The sequence below is a fragment of the Delphinapterus leucas genome, chromosome 19, assembly GCF_059928025.1.
Source record: "Delphinapterus leucas isolate spDelLeu-1000000601 "Yukka" chromosome 19, BTC_Dleu_Yukka2, whole genome shotgun sequence".
Lineage (NCBI taxonomy): Eukaryota > Metazoa > Chordata > Mammalia > Artiodactyla > Monodontidae > Delphinapterus > Delphinapterus leucas.
In genome coordinates, this window is record NC_143147.1 from 27218506 (window position 1) to 27234780 (window position 16275).

The 16275-nt window shown below is 53.2% G+C and overlaps 2 protein-coding genes and 1 pseudogene across 2 annotated transcripts; all 3 read left to right on the forward strand.

Annotated features, from left to right (window-relative positions):
- The first annotated feature begins 1713 nt into the window (after positions 1-1713).
- LOC149744900 (fibroblast growth factor 11-like) lies at positions 1714-3460 on the forward strand. The gene is made up of 4 exons (XM_089901788.1): positions 1714-1840; positions 2048-2151; positions 2774-2972; positions 3240-3460. Exons 1-4 carry the CDS (start codon positions 1714-1716, stop codon positions 3458-3460), a joined length of 651 nt encoding a protein of 216 aa, XP_089757914.1.
- A 3243-nt stretch (positions 3461-6703) lies between these two features.
- Positions 6704-12749, forward strand: LOC149744901 (acetylcholine receptor subunit beta-like). Its single transcript, XM_089901789.1, has 6 exons — positions 6704-6835; positions 7167-7286; positions 7832-7994; positions 10905-11128; positions 12164-12304; positions 12609-12749. Exons 1-6 carry the CDS (start codon positions 6704-6706, stop codon positions 12747-12749), a joined length of 921 nt encoding a protein of 306 aa, XP_089757915.1.
- A 1191-nt stretch (positions 12750-13940) lies between these two features.
- LOC149744902 (uncharacterized protein SPEM2-like) lies at positions 13941-15774 on the forward strand (annotated as a pseudogene).
- The last annotated feature ends 501 nt before the right edge of the window (positions 15775-16275 follow it).

Here is a 16275-nt window from a genome sequence, read left to right on the forward strand (position 1 = left end):
TCATCCTGCTGTCCAAGGTGCGACTGTGCGGGGGGGCGGCCCGCGTGACTGGACCGCTGCCCATGTGGGTGCCTGGGGAGGGGTCTCTGGGCCGTCAGCCTCTCCGCCTGGGATGTTGAGGCCAGGGACTCGGAAAAGCAGTGCCCGACTGACGGGGACTCCCCGAAAGTGAAAGGAGGTGGGCCTGGATCACAAACTCTTGGCCAGACGATGCCTCAGTTTCCCTTGTCTCATGCCCATAACTCCGAGTCTCCTCGCTTTCGAGGACAAGGGGAAGGCTTGAGCGGCTAAGCCTGGTGCCCCGAATCCTGGAAGCTCCCGCTCGCCACGCCCTCCCAACACAGGAGTCTCCACCCCCACCACCCTCTGCCTATGTGCCGTCTCTCACGATTCTTTCAATGCCCAGTGGAGGGGGCTGAGGAATCCAGACGCCTGGGTCACCCCGAGGGTTTCTGCGGCTCCGGTAGCCCCGTCCCTGTCCCGGTTCTCCCGCTCCTCCGAGCCTTGGATCCATTCCTCCTCGTCTAGCTTGCCTGGCTCGGTACCAATCTCCCCAGCTCTCCCCTGGGTGTCCTTGCAACTACCTCGCCAGTCCTTCCCTCTGTGCACCCCCTCCCGTGACCTGCACTTCAAGAAGGGAGCTGTGCAATCCCCCACGACCGACTACACAGCTGAGAAATCGGGCCCCACGGGCTCAGGAGACCCTCTGCCACGAGGAATTCAGACACACTACACGGCTGGATGCCCGCACGAAAACTGGTGGTCGTACCATCTACGAGTGGGTCCCAGGATCTTGGCCGCAAGAGCCAGGTGAGGAGAGTGGTGAGGGTTAGCCTGTGGTCCCCGTCCAGGTGTGACAGGCGGGAAGTCCCTCTGGCCTCGCTCCCATCTGCTTTCAGCTCCCCTAGGGGGAGACCCCCCACCACCCCATTGACATCCTCCTACCCCTACCGCCGGCACTCCGCTGTGGTACGGTCAGCAGCCCACCCTTTGTGTGGGACCGAGCCCCCACGTGTGTCAGCCAGCCTCACCAGCTCCCTGGCCCCCTCCCACATTTCCTTGGTTTGGTACTGAATACCCCCCATCCCAGGCGGCTTACCTGGCTGAAGGGGAGAGGCTGAGCCTCAGGGAGGGCTGGCCCCCTGTGAGCCAGCAGACTGACAGACACACAGACAGACAGACAGACAGGTGGGTGAGTTTCAGACAGGCCGGGGCTGGGCCAAGGCGAGGACCACACAAAGCGAGCTGCAGCTGCAGCAGCAGGTGCTGAGTCAGCGTCAGGCCCAGTCCCAACCCCACTCCTGAGGGGGCGCCCCTACCCTGGGGTCACCTTAATGCCCCCCACATTCGCAAACACACTGCCCTTTCAGCATCTCTGCCTGTCTCCCTTTGTCCTCTGCGTTTCCATGTATCTCTCCCCTTCCTCTTCCTTCTTCTCCCTTCCCCCCATTCTGGTTGAGCTGTAGAGTAGGAATTAAGCCTTTAAATAAGTTTCAATCAATTAAACTGAAAGCTGGTTAGAGGAAGCAGAAGGGACCCACACCCCAGCTTCCTCTGGAGTCAAAGAGAGGTGGGAGAGAGCTTGCTTAGAGCGTCAGGGAGTTTGGGCACTGGGACCCTTTTCCTTCCCTCCATCCTCCTTTCTTTTCTCTCCTCTCATCCCGCCAAGTGTAGCAATGTTTCTGGGAAAAGAGATGTCACGTTCCAAGATGAATGTCTCTCTCTCAAGAGCCTCAGCTCAAAGGCATGATCACCAAACTGTTCTGCCGCCAGGGTTTCTACCTCCAGGTGAATCCCGATGGGAGCATCCAGGACACCCCAGACTACACCAGCTCTTTCAGTGAGAGGGGAATCCAGCTGCTGGGTGGGAAGGGGGAGTGCAGGCCTAGGGGATGACAGTCCTATTGTGGCTTCAGGTTCTGTTGTTTTCAGTCTGGCTCTTTGACCCCGCAAAGAAGAAGTAGAACTGGGACCAGAATTGAGGGCGGGGGGTCTCAGATGAGGATTGGAGGCTTGGGATACTGCTATCCCTTCTCTCCACCCCCAGCCCACTTCAACCTGATCGCTGTGGAGCTTCGTGTAGTCACCATCCAGAGTGTCAAGCTGGGTCACTACGTGGTCATGAACGCTGAGGGGCTGCACTACAGCTCGGTGAGACAAGGGGACAGAGTGGCCTGGAGTCAGGGGACTCCCCTAGGTACAGCCTTCCCAGCTACAGATATTTTGCAGCTCATGGATTCCTTTCCCTCCATCTCTTGCCGACACCCTCTCCTCACTGCCTGCTCGAAAGCACCTCCTCTAGCGTCCCTCCAATCCCTTCTCCTCCAGTAGCCTCCTAAATACTCCCAGGCTCTTTGAATGTCCAACTCTTACAACCTTTTTGGACCCCTGTGTCTTCTCCAACCTCCTCTAGACCTCATTATTACTCACTTCCCCAGAGTCATTCAGGATGCTGGGGAAGGATTCAGGAACTCCTCCAAGCAGAAATTCCCTCCAGGTACCCTGGATGGTGAGAGGTTGGGAGTAGAGCAGAGAGAAGTTATCTTCTTATCCCAGGCCCCCAGAAGTCTAGTTCCCGGCCCTCGGGGGGCCACCAGACTCTTCCTCATGCTCCCTTTCTCCCAGTTCCTGTGTGGACTCAGAAGTTGGCTCTCCCAGTCTCAAACGTATGGATGATATCCTGCCTTGTTCTTCCCAGGGCTCCCTTCTGTTCAGTGATGTGTCTTTTTGTCCTTCTGTCTGTGTGTGCCTTTCTGGGTCTTTGTCTCCTCAGCCTCATTTCACAGCTGACTGTCGCTTTAAGGGGTGCATCTTTAAGAATTCCTCTGTCCTGTACGCCTCTGCTCTCTATGGCCAGCGTCGTTCTGGCCGGGCCTGGTACATGGGCCTGGACAAGGAGGGCCGAGTCATGAAGGGAAATCGAGTCAAGAAGACCAAGGCAGCTGCCCAGTTTTTGCCCAAGCTCATGGAGGGTGAGTATGGACCCCCAGGGAAGAAGTGGACCACATGGGACGGTATTGACCTTGACATGGACATTTAGGGACACACAGCTAAGGGCCTATAAGTGTTGTAAGAGGACACATGCTATGACAGGTCAAGCCAGGAAGGCTTTGGCCTTTGGAGGTTTGGGAAGCTCTCCTTCTGTGGGTTCCCAGAGGAGGAGTGTAGGGGAAGGGAGCCCTTTCAGAGCTCTCTTGGTGCCTAACTCTCCTTCCTGCTCCTCTCTCTCCCCTTCACAGTGGCTGTGTACTGGGAGCCTTCTCTCCACAGTGTCCCTGAGACCTCCCCTTCCAGTCAACCTGCCCCCTGCCATGTAGTCCCCGGACTGGAGGCTCCCTGCCCTCATCACCACCAGAGCCTCCCTCCCAGCCCTGTTTCTGGCCCTGCTGTCACCCCTGCTGCCACACTCCTGTCCTTAGCAGCCACGTCCCTCCAGGTGCTCTACCCTGAGGGAGACTAGGGGCCGGCCATGACTTCCGGGGCTGCTGAGATCCTTAGATCCTTGGGCCCGTGAAAGGGTTCAGAGAGGAGGAAGTCTGACAATGGTCCTGGCTGATCACTTCTTTCCTTCCACACTCACACCCTACAAAGCCTTTTCCCGACATGGCGCCGGTGTTCCAAAACTGCCAAAACCAGGGCGTAAATCTTCCCTACTGCAGGCTCAGCCACGTCCTGGAGCCCTTTGCCCTCTTCATGGCCACCAAGCCATAGACTTATCGGTCCACTGCAGCTCAGGATTAATTTCCTTCTTTCGCTACTCCACCTTTTGCGTTGTTCCTGACAGGTTCTGGAACACCAAACACCCCAGGCAGGGCCATTTCTGCACCCAGGGTCTGTGCTGGAACACAGCTATGCTGCCAGGCTCTGTTCTGGATCCATCAGGCTTCTGTCCTTCACCCAGATGGACCCCTGGTTTCCATCTAGAGAGAGGCTGGATTTGGGCCCTGTCCAGCTGTTGGTCTTGGCCTGAATTGGGCCAGTCTCAAATCACCACACGTTTTAACTTTCTTACCCCAGAGACACCCAGTTCCAGAGCATGGTGCTCTAGACACATACGGAGCCATACTTCCTTCTGAATCTCAGCTCTAGGACATAGACCCCGACACTCAGCACTTCCCTCTAGGATGGAACTAGAGCCTATATAGGCATGTTATTGGTCTAGAGTAAGAGTTCTAGATCCACGCTCCCACCTTCTCTCATGATACCTCTTAAGCAAGAGCTCTGCTAAGGACCCAGCTCTGATTCACAAAGAACTAAGCTCTTCATGGATCCTCCAGAACTTCTTGTTTTCCCTAGACAATTTTCCAAAAATCTTATTCTTCCTATTGAATGCTAAACTTATATTTTACATGCATTTTCTAGCTCCTGCAACTCAGCTGGGGCCCTTCCAGGGAACAGAGGCTGAGGAATGACAGGGGAGTTTTCTAAGGAATCACTGGCTCATAGAAGGGCAGCTAGGATGGGAAAGTGGGCAGGACCAGGGCATGACTAGAACTGTGCCTGAGTTGGGGGGACATGAACACTTGGCTACCTCAGCAGGAATTCCTTCCAGGTCCCCTTTAAAGCTGAGGTCTTTAGGGTAGTGGGTCTAGAATAAAAAAGACAAATGGGACATAGCTTTGACCCCCCTCAAATGAGGAGACACCAATTCAGCAATAAGTCCCACCCTTCTCCCCTACATGTCAGGCCAAGGAGGGTGAGGGCCTCTTGGTCTCTAGACCTCATACACCCTTCCAGCTTCTAACTGAATAGAACTTGCTTTACCTCAGCTGGGTGTTAGGTACCCAAAAAGACTGTGCTCCCAGGGGACCAGTCTCCACTCCATGCTTTCTCAATTAAAGACGATTCATACAATTGAAGTGTTGTCTGCCATCTGTGGGTAGCAGGTTTTGGCAGTCGTTCAGGGAGGAGTCAAGTCTCAGGGGCGTTGCGGGTAGGCTGGCGGCTGCCCCCCAATGACAGGTGCACATTCCTGGGCGCCTCATCACATCCCCTGCACTGGCTGTCCTGGCGGCTCACCCAGGCTGACTCACTGAACGACGCGGGTGTGCTATGACTCCAGGGGCACTGCTGCTGCTGTTCCTGCTGCTGCTGGGGGCTTTGGCGGCTCCGTTCGACCCGATTAAGCCTGGACCTCAAAGGGGCAGTGACAGGGCCAGAGGTTGTGCCCGGGCACCACGGCTTCACTCAGTTTTCTCCTCCAGGCGCCTGCGGCTCAGAGGCGTAATGCCCACACTGCCAGAAACTTTGCTGCAGCTATGATAGCTCAGTGAGGCCGGTGTGGGAGGTGGGAGACTGTGTTAAGGTCAGCATTGGTCTCAGCCTAGCGCAATTAATCAGCCTGGTGAGGGCGCACGCAGGGAGTTGAAGTCTGGCCCACTAGCCAGCTGGGGGCCCTGGCATTAGGCAGGGTGGAACCCAGGGACAACTTGAGGCGGGGTCCGAGGCGAGGCCAGGCAGGGTGTCTGATGGGCAGTTAGTAGATGGGTCTTAATCAGATTAATGGACAAGCTGCGGTCGTGGCTGCTGGATGGGCCAGGATTGAGCCGGGCAGGATGGTGAACTGGCCTGTTGGCAGATCTCAAAGTGGAACAGGGGCCGATGGACAGGCCGGAGAGCGGGCCTTGAGGCGGGGTCACAGGCTGGGACAGACCTTGGTGCCGGACAGGTTCAATAAACAACAGCGGGCAGAGATTCACTCCGGCCGGGCCCGGGACTGGTAAATGCACTGGCTGACTGTACGGCCAGCAGGAAATTTACGAGATAGAGGCGGAACTTAAGCCAACGCAGTTTATAGGAGGTGGGCTTTGAACCCAAGTGGGTGCGACTCAGAGAAAGAGGGGAGTTTCTAGAGAGAGTTTACCCACCGAGCCCCTCATTTCTCTACACTGACATCATATCTACCCTTTAAAATTTTCGCTTCTAGAACAAGAAGGATGAGGTGATGAGCCCAAAGGTCTGCTTAGACCTGGTACGGAGAATCCAGCAGGGTGGGAAAGGGCGGGCATCCCGTTGCCTTTACAACTTCCTCGAATGTTCCAGCCGGTAAGATTTTTCTTTTTTCTTTTTTGCATCACGACCTCAGAAAACACATTTTTAACTGAAACAGAAGCTTCAGGAAACAATACCTATCTTTAATATGGGAGCTGCATTCCATGCATTTTTCATTCTAAATTATTTTGAACACTGGTTTGGGGCCACTCATTTCATTCCAGCCCTATGAAAAGGGTCGTTAACTACAGTTTGAAAACCACTGTTTTAGACACTAGCATGCAACTCCCTCGTTTTTACAGAAAGACGAAATTGGGGTCCGATGAGAGAGAAGGGGAAATTAGTTGATAGGGTCCCAAAGAGTGCAGGTGGAGTCTTAAACAGAGCCCTGGCCTCCAGAACCACAGACCATGCCTGCGCAGCTCTCCCCTCTTGCATTGCCTTCCCGGGCTTCCTTCGCACATCCCAAGACTCCTTCCAGCCTCCAGCCCCAGACGGCCCCTCAGCCTCTGCTTCCCTAGGAGTGGACTGACTACAGGCTGAGCTGGGACTCTGAGGAGCAAGAGAGCATGGATTCACTCCGCATCACTGCGGAATCCGTGTGGCTACCAGACGTGGTGCTCCTAAACAAGTAAGGATGTTCCCAGAGTCTGGGAGGTGGGGCAGGGCCTCTGGAGGGGCGCGGCCTCCGGAGGGAGGGGCCTGATCCCAGATGAGAAGATTCTTTCCAGGCAGCAACGACGGAAAATTTGACGTTGCTCTGGACATCAACGTCATGGTGTCCTCCGAGGGCTCCGTACGCTGGCAGCCCCTGGGCATCTATCGCAGCAGCTGCAGCATCCAGGTGTCCGGGCCCCGCATGGGAAACTCAAGGCGCTCCTAGAAACCCTCACTCAGATATCCCTCCTTCATAATCCACATGACCCTCACGTCTCTCTTACCCTTCTGATTTTCCATTGAGTTTCATCTTCTCTGTCCACTTTCATTGACTTCCAGTCTGCCTCAGTGACCCCCCCCTCCATTGTCCATGACCTCCCTGCATAACCTTCTTATTCCTCTGTGACTCCACTTCTCTGTGATCTCCCACTGGTGATCCCTGTCTCCCTGTGACCTCCCCAACTCCCCCAGCCCTGACCAGCTCTCTGGCAGCTCTAGTGACTCTCCACTCCATCCAGGTCACCTACTTCCCCTTTGACTGGCAGAACTGCACCATGGTGTTCAGTTTCTATAGCTATGACAGCTCAGAAGTCAGTCTGCAGACCGGCTTGCGTCCCGATGGACAAGAGTGGCAGGAAGTGCCCATTCATTAAGGCACCTTTATTGGTGAGTGGGCTTGGCTCCCATGTCCATGGGCTTTACGATTTCCAGTTTCTGACAGGCTGATAAATACACTCCCTCATTGATTCCCTGTGGGTTCAGCAAGATAGGCATAACTGTCTATATTTTGTGTTTATGGAAATTGAGACTTGCTCAAATTTATTAGAGATGGGTTGTCCAGCCCAGGGACCATAGCTAGCCCCTTATTACATCAGTGCCCACTGCTCTAGGATGTGGCAGAGAAAGCCATATCTGGGAATTCTCTGGCTCTCCAGTGATTAGGACTCCACAGTTTCACTGCTGAGGGCCCGGGTTCAATCCCACGTTGGGGAACTAGGATCCAACAAGCAGCGCCATGATGCAGTGAGGCAAAAAAAAAAAAGAAAAGGAAGAAAATAAAGAAAGCCGTATCTGGCACCAACAAAGACAGGTTCCACATCTGTGTCACCTTCTCTTCTCCCCCCACTCCCCCCAAGAGAATGGTCAATGGGAGATTATTCACAAGCCTTCTCCGCTAATCCAGCCTCCAGTGGATCGTAGGGGAGGGGGGGAAAGACAGCGTGAAGAAGTCACCTTGTACCTCATCATTCGCCAGAAGCCTCTCTTTTACCTGATCAATATCATTGCCCCATGCATCCTCATCACTCTTCTGGCCATCTTCGTCTTCTACCTGCCACCAGATGCAGGTAAGAGGGGAAGGGGCCCAGCACTCCTTCTTACCAATAGCTCAGGTTCTTGCTCTTCACCCATAATACAGGGAAAGTTTTCCTGCCAACTCAAGCCTTCATGAACTGTGCTTCAGCAATCTCACCCAGGTTTTCCTTTCAGGAAGAGCCTTTGCCTCTGCATCCAGATTTCCCCTCCAACCTCAAGCTCTACCTCCCCTCTGCTGCTCACTTCTCTGCACCCAGTAACTTCTGAACTCTTCCCTTCAGAATTCTAGGATCTCATCCTTGGAACTGCCACTCCTCTGACCAACAAACTCCCAGGCTCAGCTAACGCTTCCTTTCCCTTTCCCCATTCCTGGCATCCTCCCTCCCCCCCTTGTCAAATGCCGCCTACTAGTCCCTTAACCTCCTATGTCCCTTGGAAATCATAGCCAGCATTTCTCTGGGAGACAGCACAATATGCTAACAGAGTAACCTTGGGCAAATTCCTTAATCTCTTAGTGTCCTGATGTGGAGATTGGACAGTCGTTGTCCCTCCCCCATAGGACTATTTTGAGGATTAACTGAGTTAATAGAACTATGCCTGGTACTCTGTAAGCTTTGTGTAAGTGTAGGTATAGTCTTTTCTAATTTGGAGCACTTGCTATAAGATAATACAAATAATGTGTTACATATATTAACTCAGTTCTAATCTTCACAACTCTGTGAGGTAAGTACTGAATTGTCTGCCCGTTTCACAGAGGCTAAGTGAGTTTAAGTCATTCACCTGACATTACACAGAGAGAGGCAGTGTTGCTGTTCCAACCCTGCTTAGTACTAGTCTGATTCAGAGACTGAAATCCTAAGCTCTCATATTCAAAACATGCTTTCCTGGGCGTTCCCTGGTAGCCTAGTGGTGAGGATTCTGGGCTTTCACTGCTGTGGCCTGAAAAACAAAACAAAACCAAACAAAACAAACAAAAAACACACGCTTTCCTTCTCTCTGTAATCAAGCCCTCTCTCAGCCTAGGGAAGGAGAGTGATGCATCTCTAGAACACACTTCCACATGTAACTTCTCCTTCTTCCTGGAGCAAGGCAAATCTTGGAACCCAATATTACAGGACTAAAGTAGAACAGACCATAATAGTTACTTATTTCAATACCTTCCATGAAGTTTTCAGTGCCTGTTGTATGCCACAGTAATAACCAGTCACCTGGCATATTCTTATATACTTTGGTTCATTTTTAGATCCTTCGATTTGCTATATAGTTCCTGCTACAGGGGTTGGTCCACTCTCATTTGACAATATCTGTTGAACATCGGTAGTGTGCAAGGCGCTGGGAATACGCCACTGAATAAAACAGACAAAAATCCCTGCTCTCGTGGAGTTTATATTCTAGTGGGGACACACTCAGCAAACATAATAAATAAACCCATTGGATAGTGTATTATTTTTTTTAATTAATTAATTAATTAATTTAGGCTGCATTGGGTCTTTGTTGCTGTGCGGGGGATTTCTCCAGTTGTGGTGAACAGGGGCTACTTTTGTTGAAGTGCACGGGCTTCTCACTGCGGTGGCTCCTCTTGTTGTGGAACACAGAATCTAGGCGCATGGGCTTCAGCAGTTGCGGCACGTGGGCTCAGTAGTTGTGGCTGGCGGGCTCTAGAGCACAGGCTCAGTAGTTGTGGTGCACGGACTTAGCTGCTCCGCGGTATGTGGGATCTTCCCAGCTTCGGCTCGAACCCAGGTGCCCTGCATTGGCAGGCGGATTCCTAACCACTGTGCCACCAGGGAATTCCTAGATAGTATATAAGGAGAGGTCAATCCCTAAGAAGGAAAAGTGGGAAAAGTGTTTGTGGAGGATGAGAATGGGGCTAGGGGTTGCAATTTATTTATTGATTTAAACAGTTTTATTGAAAATAGTTGATTAACAATGTTGTGTTTCATTTCTGCTGTACAGCAAAGCGACTCATTTATAGATATATATTTCTTTTCATATGCTTTTCCACTACGGTTTATCACAGGGGTTGCAATATAAAAATAGGATGGTCAGTCAATGCCTCACTAAAAAGGGAATGTTTGATCAATAGTCGAACAAAGACTTGAAGGAAGTGAGAGAATGACCCTGGTAGATATCTGGGGGAAGAAATTAGCAGGAGGAGTTAACAGTGAATGCAAAAATCTCTGAGGTGGGCGTGTGCCTTGCATATTCAAGAAATAGCCAATGAAGAAATAACTGAATGAAGTAAGCAAGAGAGAAAACAGTATGAGATGTAGTCAGAGAACTAATGGGAAGGCCTTGTAGACTTCAGTATGGACTTTTATGCTAAAGGCGATGGGAAGCCACTGGAGTGTTATGATCTGATTTACATTTTAATGGGGTCAATCTGGCTGCTCTGTTGAGAACAGTCAGCAGCGGGGCAAAGGATGAAGCAAAGAGGAGGCCTTTATAATAACTCAGATCTGAGGTAATGGTGGCTTGTGCCAGGATGGTAGTGGTAGATGTGATAAGTCATCAGTTCCAGGATATATTTTGAAGGTAGAGCCAACAGGGTTTGGTATGGATTGGATATGGGATGAGATAGAGGAGAGCTGAGAATGACTCAAAGGGATTTGGCCGGAGCCACAGGAAAGATCGAGTTGTCATTTGTGAACTGAGGAAGACTACGGCGAGAGTCGGTGGTGAGGGAATTAAGTTTTGGACATGTGAATTTCGAGATGTCTAGTGGACACCCAAATGGAGAGGTTAAGTAGGCAGGTGGATACAAGTGTGGAAGTTAGGGGAATCAGTCCAGGTTGGAGGTATAAATGTAGGAGTTATTTGCATGCAGTTGGCCCTTCCAAAAGCCTGTTCTTGAGTGGGCTAGAAACACGGTCACTGATTATGCCAGGGAGATTGCTTTCTGGCAAAGCCTAATCCTTCCGCCTTCCCCTCTGTCCCCCAAGGAGAGAAGATGGGGCTCTCGACCTTTGCCCTGCTGACCCTTCCTGTGTTCCTGCTGCTGCCGGCAGACAAGGTGCCTGAGACCTCCCTGTCTGTCCCCATGATTATCAAATACCTCATGTTTACCATGGTCCTCATCACCTTCTCAGTCATCCTTAGCGTCGTAGACCTCAACCTGCACCATCGCTCACCCCACACCCAACAAATGCCCCTTTGGGTCCATCAGGTAAGAAGATCTCCTCTCCAACCTGTGTTAACTCTCAATCCTAGTATTTGGCTTTTTGTCCAGGTATCGCTCCTCCCTCCCACCAACCTCAACCTTCCCTTTCACAGACCTGAGTGAGAACTACAACTGCCAGTAGAGTGTCAAAGTGCCAAGGTCTTTGGGTGTTGAAATGTTGCCCAATTAATTTTATCCTCCCATCATTGACGTTGCGTAGATCCCAGACTCTCTTCCTCAATACTGCCCATCGTGGGTCCCAGGGGAGCGTTCTAAGGGTTAGGTACTATCAGGGTGGAAGCCCTCAGAACTTTTCTTTCCAGTCAGGATGCCTCCTAACCCACTTAAGAACTCTTGGGCTGTGTAGTTGCATTTCATCTGTGGGACACATGCACGCATGCGCAGGAATGGGCACGTGCCGTGGGGGTGGTTGGCGGCTTCCCTTCTGGTCTGAGAGCATAAGAGCCCCCTCCAATACGCCTCTTCTTCTACTCTGCAGATCTTATCCACAAACTCCCTCCGTATCTGGGTCTGAAGAGACCCAATCCTGAGAGAGACCAGAAACCGGAGCCACCTTCTATACCTCTCAGGGATTCTCCAGGAAGTGGCTGGGGTCGAGGAACAGGTGTATATTTCATCCGCAAGCCACCAAATGATTTTCTCTTCCCCAAACCCAACAGGTAGTATCTACTCCCCATCGCCCACGTAGAAGGGAGAGGGAGAACTACAGTTCCCAGGAGACTGTGCGGAGGCAGGTGTCCTAAGCTCCCGGAGGATGTCGTGGTTGAGCATCATGGGACTTGTACTATCCCTTCTGTTGCCCACTTTGCAAGGAGGTGGGAACTAAAGCATAAGGGAATAGGAGGAATTGCTGAAGGCTAGAGAGGTCGCCGCTCTCGGAGAGAACCTGAAGGGCACTCTCGCGTTTTGAAACCTGGATGGGCGTTCGAGGAGGGAGTTGGGGCGGGGCCTAGTGCACCGGCTCAGGCCGTCTTTGTGCCCTGGTCTTGGCCACACAGACTCGCCTCTTCTAGGTTGCAGCCTGAACTGCCTGCCCCGGACCTGTGGCGATTTACCGATGGTCCACACCGGGCTGTGGGCCTGCCTCCCGAGCTACGGGAGGTCGTTTCCTCAGTCAGCTACATCGCTCAACAGCTGCAGGAACAGGAGGACCACGACGCAGTGAGTCCAAAGAGGGTGGGCCAAGGCAAGGCCTGGGTGGCCTTGGCTCCACCCACAAACGTAGGCTCCGCCCCCAGCACTGGATTTGTTTTCTGATTGGAAGTTTGCCTCACTTGGTCCCACCCCCTGGTTTCCCACTTGTTCTTTACTCACCTCCGTCACCCGCAGTTTCGCTCTCTGCTATTCTGTGGGCCCGCCCTTGTCTCAAAGCCGGGGTAGGAGCACCTGGGTGCCTTACAGGGCTTTGGGGCCACCTGCGCTGGGAGCCTGGAGCTCAGGAACAGTTTCCTCTTCCTACCCCCAGCTGAAGGAGGACTGGCAGTTTGTGGCCATGGTGGTGGACCGCCTCTTCCTGTGGACCTTCATCATCTTCACGAGCGTCGGGACCCTCGTCATCTTTCAGGACGCCACGTACCACTTGCCCCCTCCCGACCCCTTTCCTTGAGGACGAGAGGGCCGAGACCGAGGTCCTCGGCCAGTTGAATTGAGAGTTTGGTAGGACTCTCAAGTCCTATCCCTTTCTGCATCTTAATTCCTTCACTAGGAGTCCAATCCTCTCATCATTTCGTATCTAGGGAGGAAGCCCAAGTGGGACTGGGCAGACGGGGGCCTTGGGCCCACCTGAAATGCACTATCCGCTTATTTACTCTTTGGCTTCTTGAAGAAGCTCCACTGGATATTCACATCTAGGTTGGCAATGAATGGAACAAAGAACAAGAACTAGATTGTAAGCCTTCTGAGGGCAGGAACTATGTCTGTTCACTGTAATAGCCTCAGCACCTAGCAGAGATCCTAACCTATACAGCCGGTACCTCTGGTTGAATGAACAGGGACTTGTTTTTTTCTGTAAGGAAATACACTAAGTAACAGTGTTTATGTTTGCATGTTGGGACCAGTGGTCGTTTTTTCTTTGTTTTCACCTTTCTGTAGTTTATTGTATTTTGTAATATGTAATATCTTTAGGATAAAAAAAGGTTATTTCTAAAAGGATGCATTTGTAATGAGGCTAAAAAAGCACACTGTAAAAACCTCAAGTTCCAGCTTTGGTGCTCAAACATTGGACAAGATACTAAACTGCCCTGTGCCTCAGTTTCCCCACCTGTAAAATACAGCTAATAATAGTATCTGCTCCTTAGTGTGAGGATCATATGAGAAGATGAGAACAGAAGCATTATACAGTATACATTAGAGGTTACAAGCTGGTGTATTTTGTTTGGCCCATGTTGTTGTCCAGCAGAATTTAAAGTTTGAATTGGTTTGCTACTTCTGAAATGTGGATATTTCACAGAGAAATTTGGCTTTCTGGCTTCTCTTGAAACTTTTTAAGAAGTACAGGCTAGTTCGAAGAATCCCAACAGGCTACATAAGCTGCCATAATGTCTCGAACAATGAAATGGAGGAAATCCTTTATGCATGATTCAGTCCCTATGAAGACTGTCTCTCATCTGTAGCAACCATGCTTGCAAATCAAGTTAAGCAAGGCCCCATGGAGACAGAAGGACAGACTGAACTCTGGGAACTAGGCTCCATGTAACGGGAGCCGAGGGCAGAGATGGCCACATAAAGGGCCAGCTGAGTGTATGAAAGATTGGCCACCACGGCATTGTGACTCCCTGCAACGTGTCTCATTATGACCATGCTCCCTCACCTGTTGGTGGGTGTCCGCATGTCCTGGCATGAGTGCACTGTGGGTCAGGGCCGGTGGTGGGGTGTGGCGGCCCATGGCCCAGGTGGCCCTAGGACCCCCCCCCCCACCATGGAGAACCGCTCTGGTATGACAACCTGGGGTGCTGCCATCAATACCAAGAAAGTACCCAGAATGCGGAGGACTTCCTACTCCTGCTGCTGGGCCTTGTCGTTCTTGTCAGCATTGGGATCAGCATGGCAACTACGGTCAGTGATGGTTGGGGACCACCAGAAGGGGTGAAGAGGGCTGAGGGTGGGAACCAGCTGCAGCCTGCACCTCCATCTGCAGGAACGGTCTTGGCTGGGACGGGAGGTGAGGGTAGAGAGCCTGGCCCTCATTTTCACCCACCCCACCCCACCCCACCCCAGGTATGGCATGGGCTCCAGAATGCCTTAGAGAAGACCATCTATTGGATTAATCAGAAAAGTAAGTACGGAAGACAGGTGGGGGCACCACACCCCCGCTACTCCCAGGGCCCTAGAAACCCAGGCCCCCAAGTTCCCAACCCTGAACTCTTCAGACAGTTGCCCTGCCCTCACAGACTCTTGCCTCCGCCAGATGAAAACTCACAGGCTTGTGAAAGTTCCCCCAAACATCCTCCAGCGAAGGCCCAAGACGTCGACATCCACTGCACACTGGACCCTGTGGAAGTGAAGATGGCCCAGCCCACTTGCTACTCCCTGTCCTCCTAGCATCATCTCCGCAACCTTAGCCGCAGCTGCAGCCGCCACCCCTGCAGACACCAGTGGAGGCCGAAGAACTGCAGACAATTCCCCTACAGCTGCTCAGGCTTCCGTAGGCCACATCGCAGCCACGGGATGTCACAGCTGCGACCGATGCCCTCCTTTGATCGGGAGGACCCGGACTTCTACCTGCAGGAGGAGGAGGATCTTTCCTTCCCACAACACAAGTACCCGTGGGGGTGCTGGAGAGGGCTCTACCTGCATATGGGCCTGCCTTCCAACGTGGGCCTCTGGGGCTGTGAGGGTGGGATCCTGGCCAGCCTGCCACTACCCTGTCTCTACCAGTTGCCCGAGCTGCACCGTATGGCCAAGTGTGTGGAGGCCAAGTCCGAGCTAAGGCTTCAGTCCTTCGGGGCCCCCTGCTCACCAACCCATATCTGGGGCAATGTGGAGGCTGCCAGTGGACCTCGTCTCCACCACCTCCCCGACGGCTGCCCCCTAAACCCTCGTGGGTCCCAGGGGGGCACAGCACTTACCCCTCAAGTGGTCAGCTCCCGTATGACTCCTGGGATCAGCGGCGGGCTGGTCTGGAGGGCTCTGTGACTCCATCCGTTCTGGTGCCTCGGGGCTCCCCACCGGCCCATGGACGGAGCCTCCACAGCTGTGCTCACAGCCAACCCAACCGCAGGCTGCACCTCTCCACGGGACCCTTGACCTGCTCCCGGGATACCCACGAGTTGCGGCGCTGGGCGGCCAAATGGGCCGAGATTCTGCCCGTGTGGCGCCCTCTGGCCGCCTCCTCCTCCCTCAAGGTGCTGGCTGAGGCCTCCTACCAGCGGGCCCCAGCTCCCAGCTCAGCGCTGTTCCTCCGCCCCTCCCAGCCCCTGCCTGACGTCCAGGCTACCGAGCACCCTCCACCCCCACCCACCTTCATGCCACTCAGGAGGAACCCGCGAGGCATTGACAGCTACCAGGTGCATGACAGCCTGGAGCTGAAGCGGCAAGTGCAGGAGAGCCAAGCGCGGGACAACTCGCTGTTACCTTCCACCTCGGCCTCGAGGCCCTCACTTCATGGGTGCCAGACTGGGCAAATGAACTGACCAGTAGCAAATGGGGCCGGGGGCGGGAGCGGGGGCGGCAGGGCATGGAGAGAGGAATAAGGAGTGCCAGAGTCCAGGAAACACTGGTGGTCTGTGGCTTGGAAGCACCACTCCTTCTACCTGCCTGGGTCCCTGCCCTTGGCTTCCTGCCATAAGAAGCCAGTGTCCCCTTCTTGGCCTGAGGGTCCCCTTGGTTTAGTGGCCACAATCCTGCCAGCAGGCCCCTCTTGGTCCTATACCATGCACTAAGTAGGTCTGCAGCTGCAGGCTCCAAACCACTGGTCTCTGGGCACCTCCTCTGTGTCTCAGCTGTCCCTGTATACAAAGAGCCTCGTACAAGAAGCTGCTTCCAAACTGGGGGGTTCCACATCTGGGCAGGTCCAGCTCCACGCCAAGTGAAGAGCATGAAGAAGCCTGAGGCTCTGGACTCCAGCCAGGCCTTGCACAGGGCTCTGAGGCCAAGGTCTTCCTAGTCTCAGGAGGGGCCATAGATGGAATGTG

Bases quoted from the DNA above. Each gene is read 5' to 3' on its own strand.
- LOC149744901 (XM_089901789.1), top strand. From the start codon at position 6,704: ATGAGAAGATTCTTTCCAGGCAGCAACGACGGAAAATTTGACGTTGCT. The intron at 6,836-7,166 runs GTGTCCGGGCCC...CACTCCATCCAG, and splicing joins GCAGCAGCTGCAGCATCCAG to GTCACCTACTTCCCCTTTGA. The intron at 12,305-12,608 runs GTGAGTCCAAAG...TCCTACCCCCAG, and splicing joins AACAGGAGGACCACGACGCA to CTGAAGGAGGACTGGCAGTT.
- LOC149744900 (XM_089901788.1), top strand. From the start codon at position 1,714: ATGTCTCTCTCTCAAGAGCCTCAGCTCAAAGGCATGATCACCAAACTG. The intron at 1,841-2,047 runs GTGAGAGGGGAA...CTCCACCCCCAG, and splicing joins AGACTACACCAGCTCTTTCA to CCCACTTCAACCTGATCGCT. The intron at 2,152-2,773 runs GTGAGACAAGGG...TTGTCTCCTCAG, and splicing joins AGGGGCTGCACTACAGCTCG to CCTCATTTCACAGCTGACTG.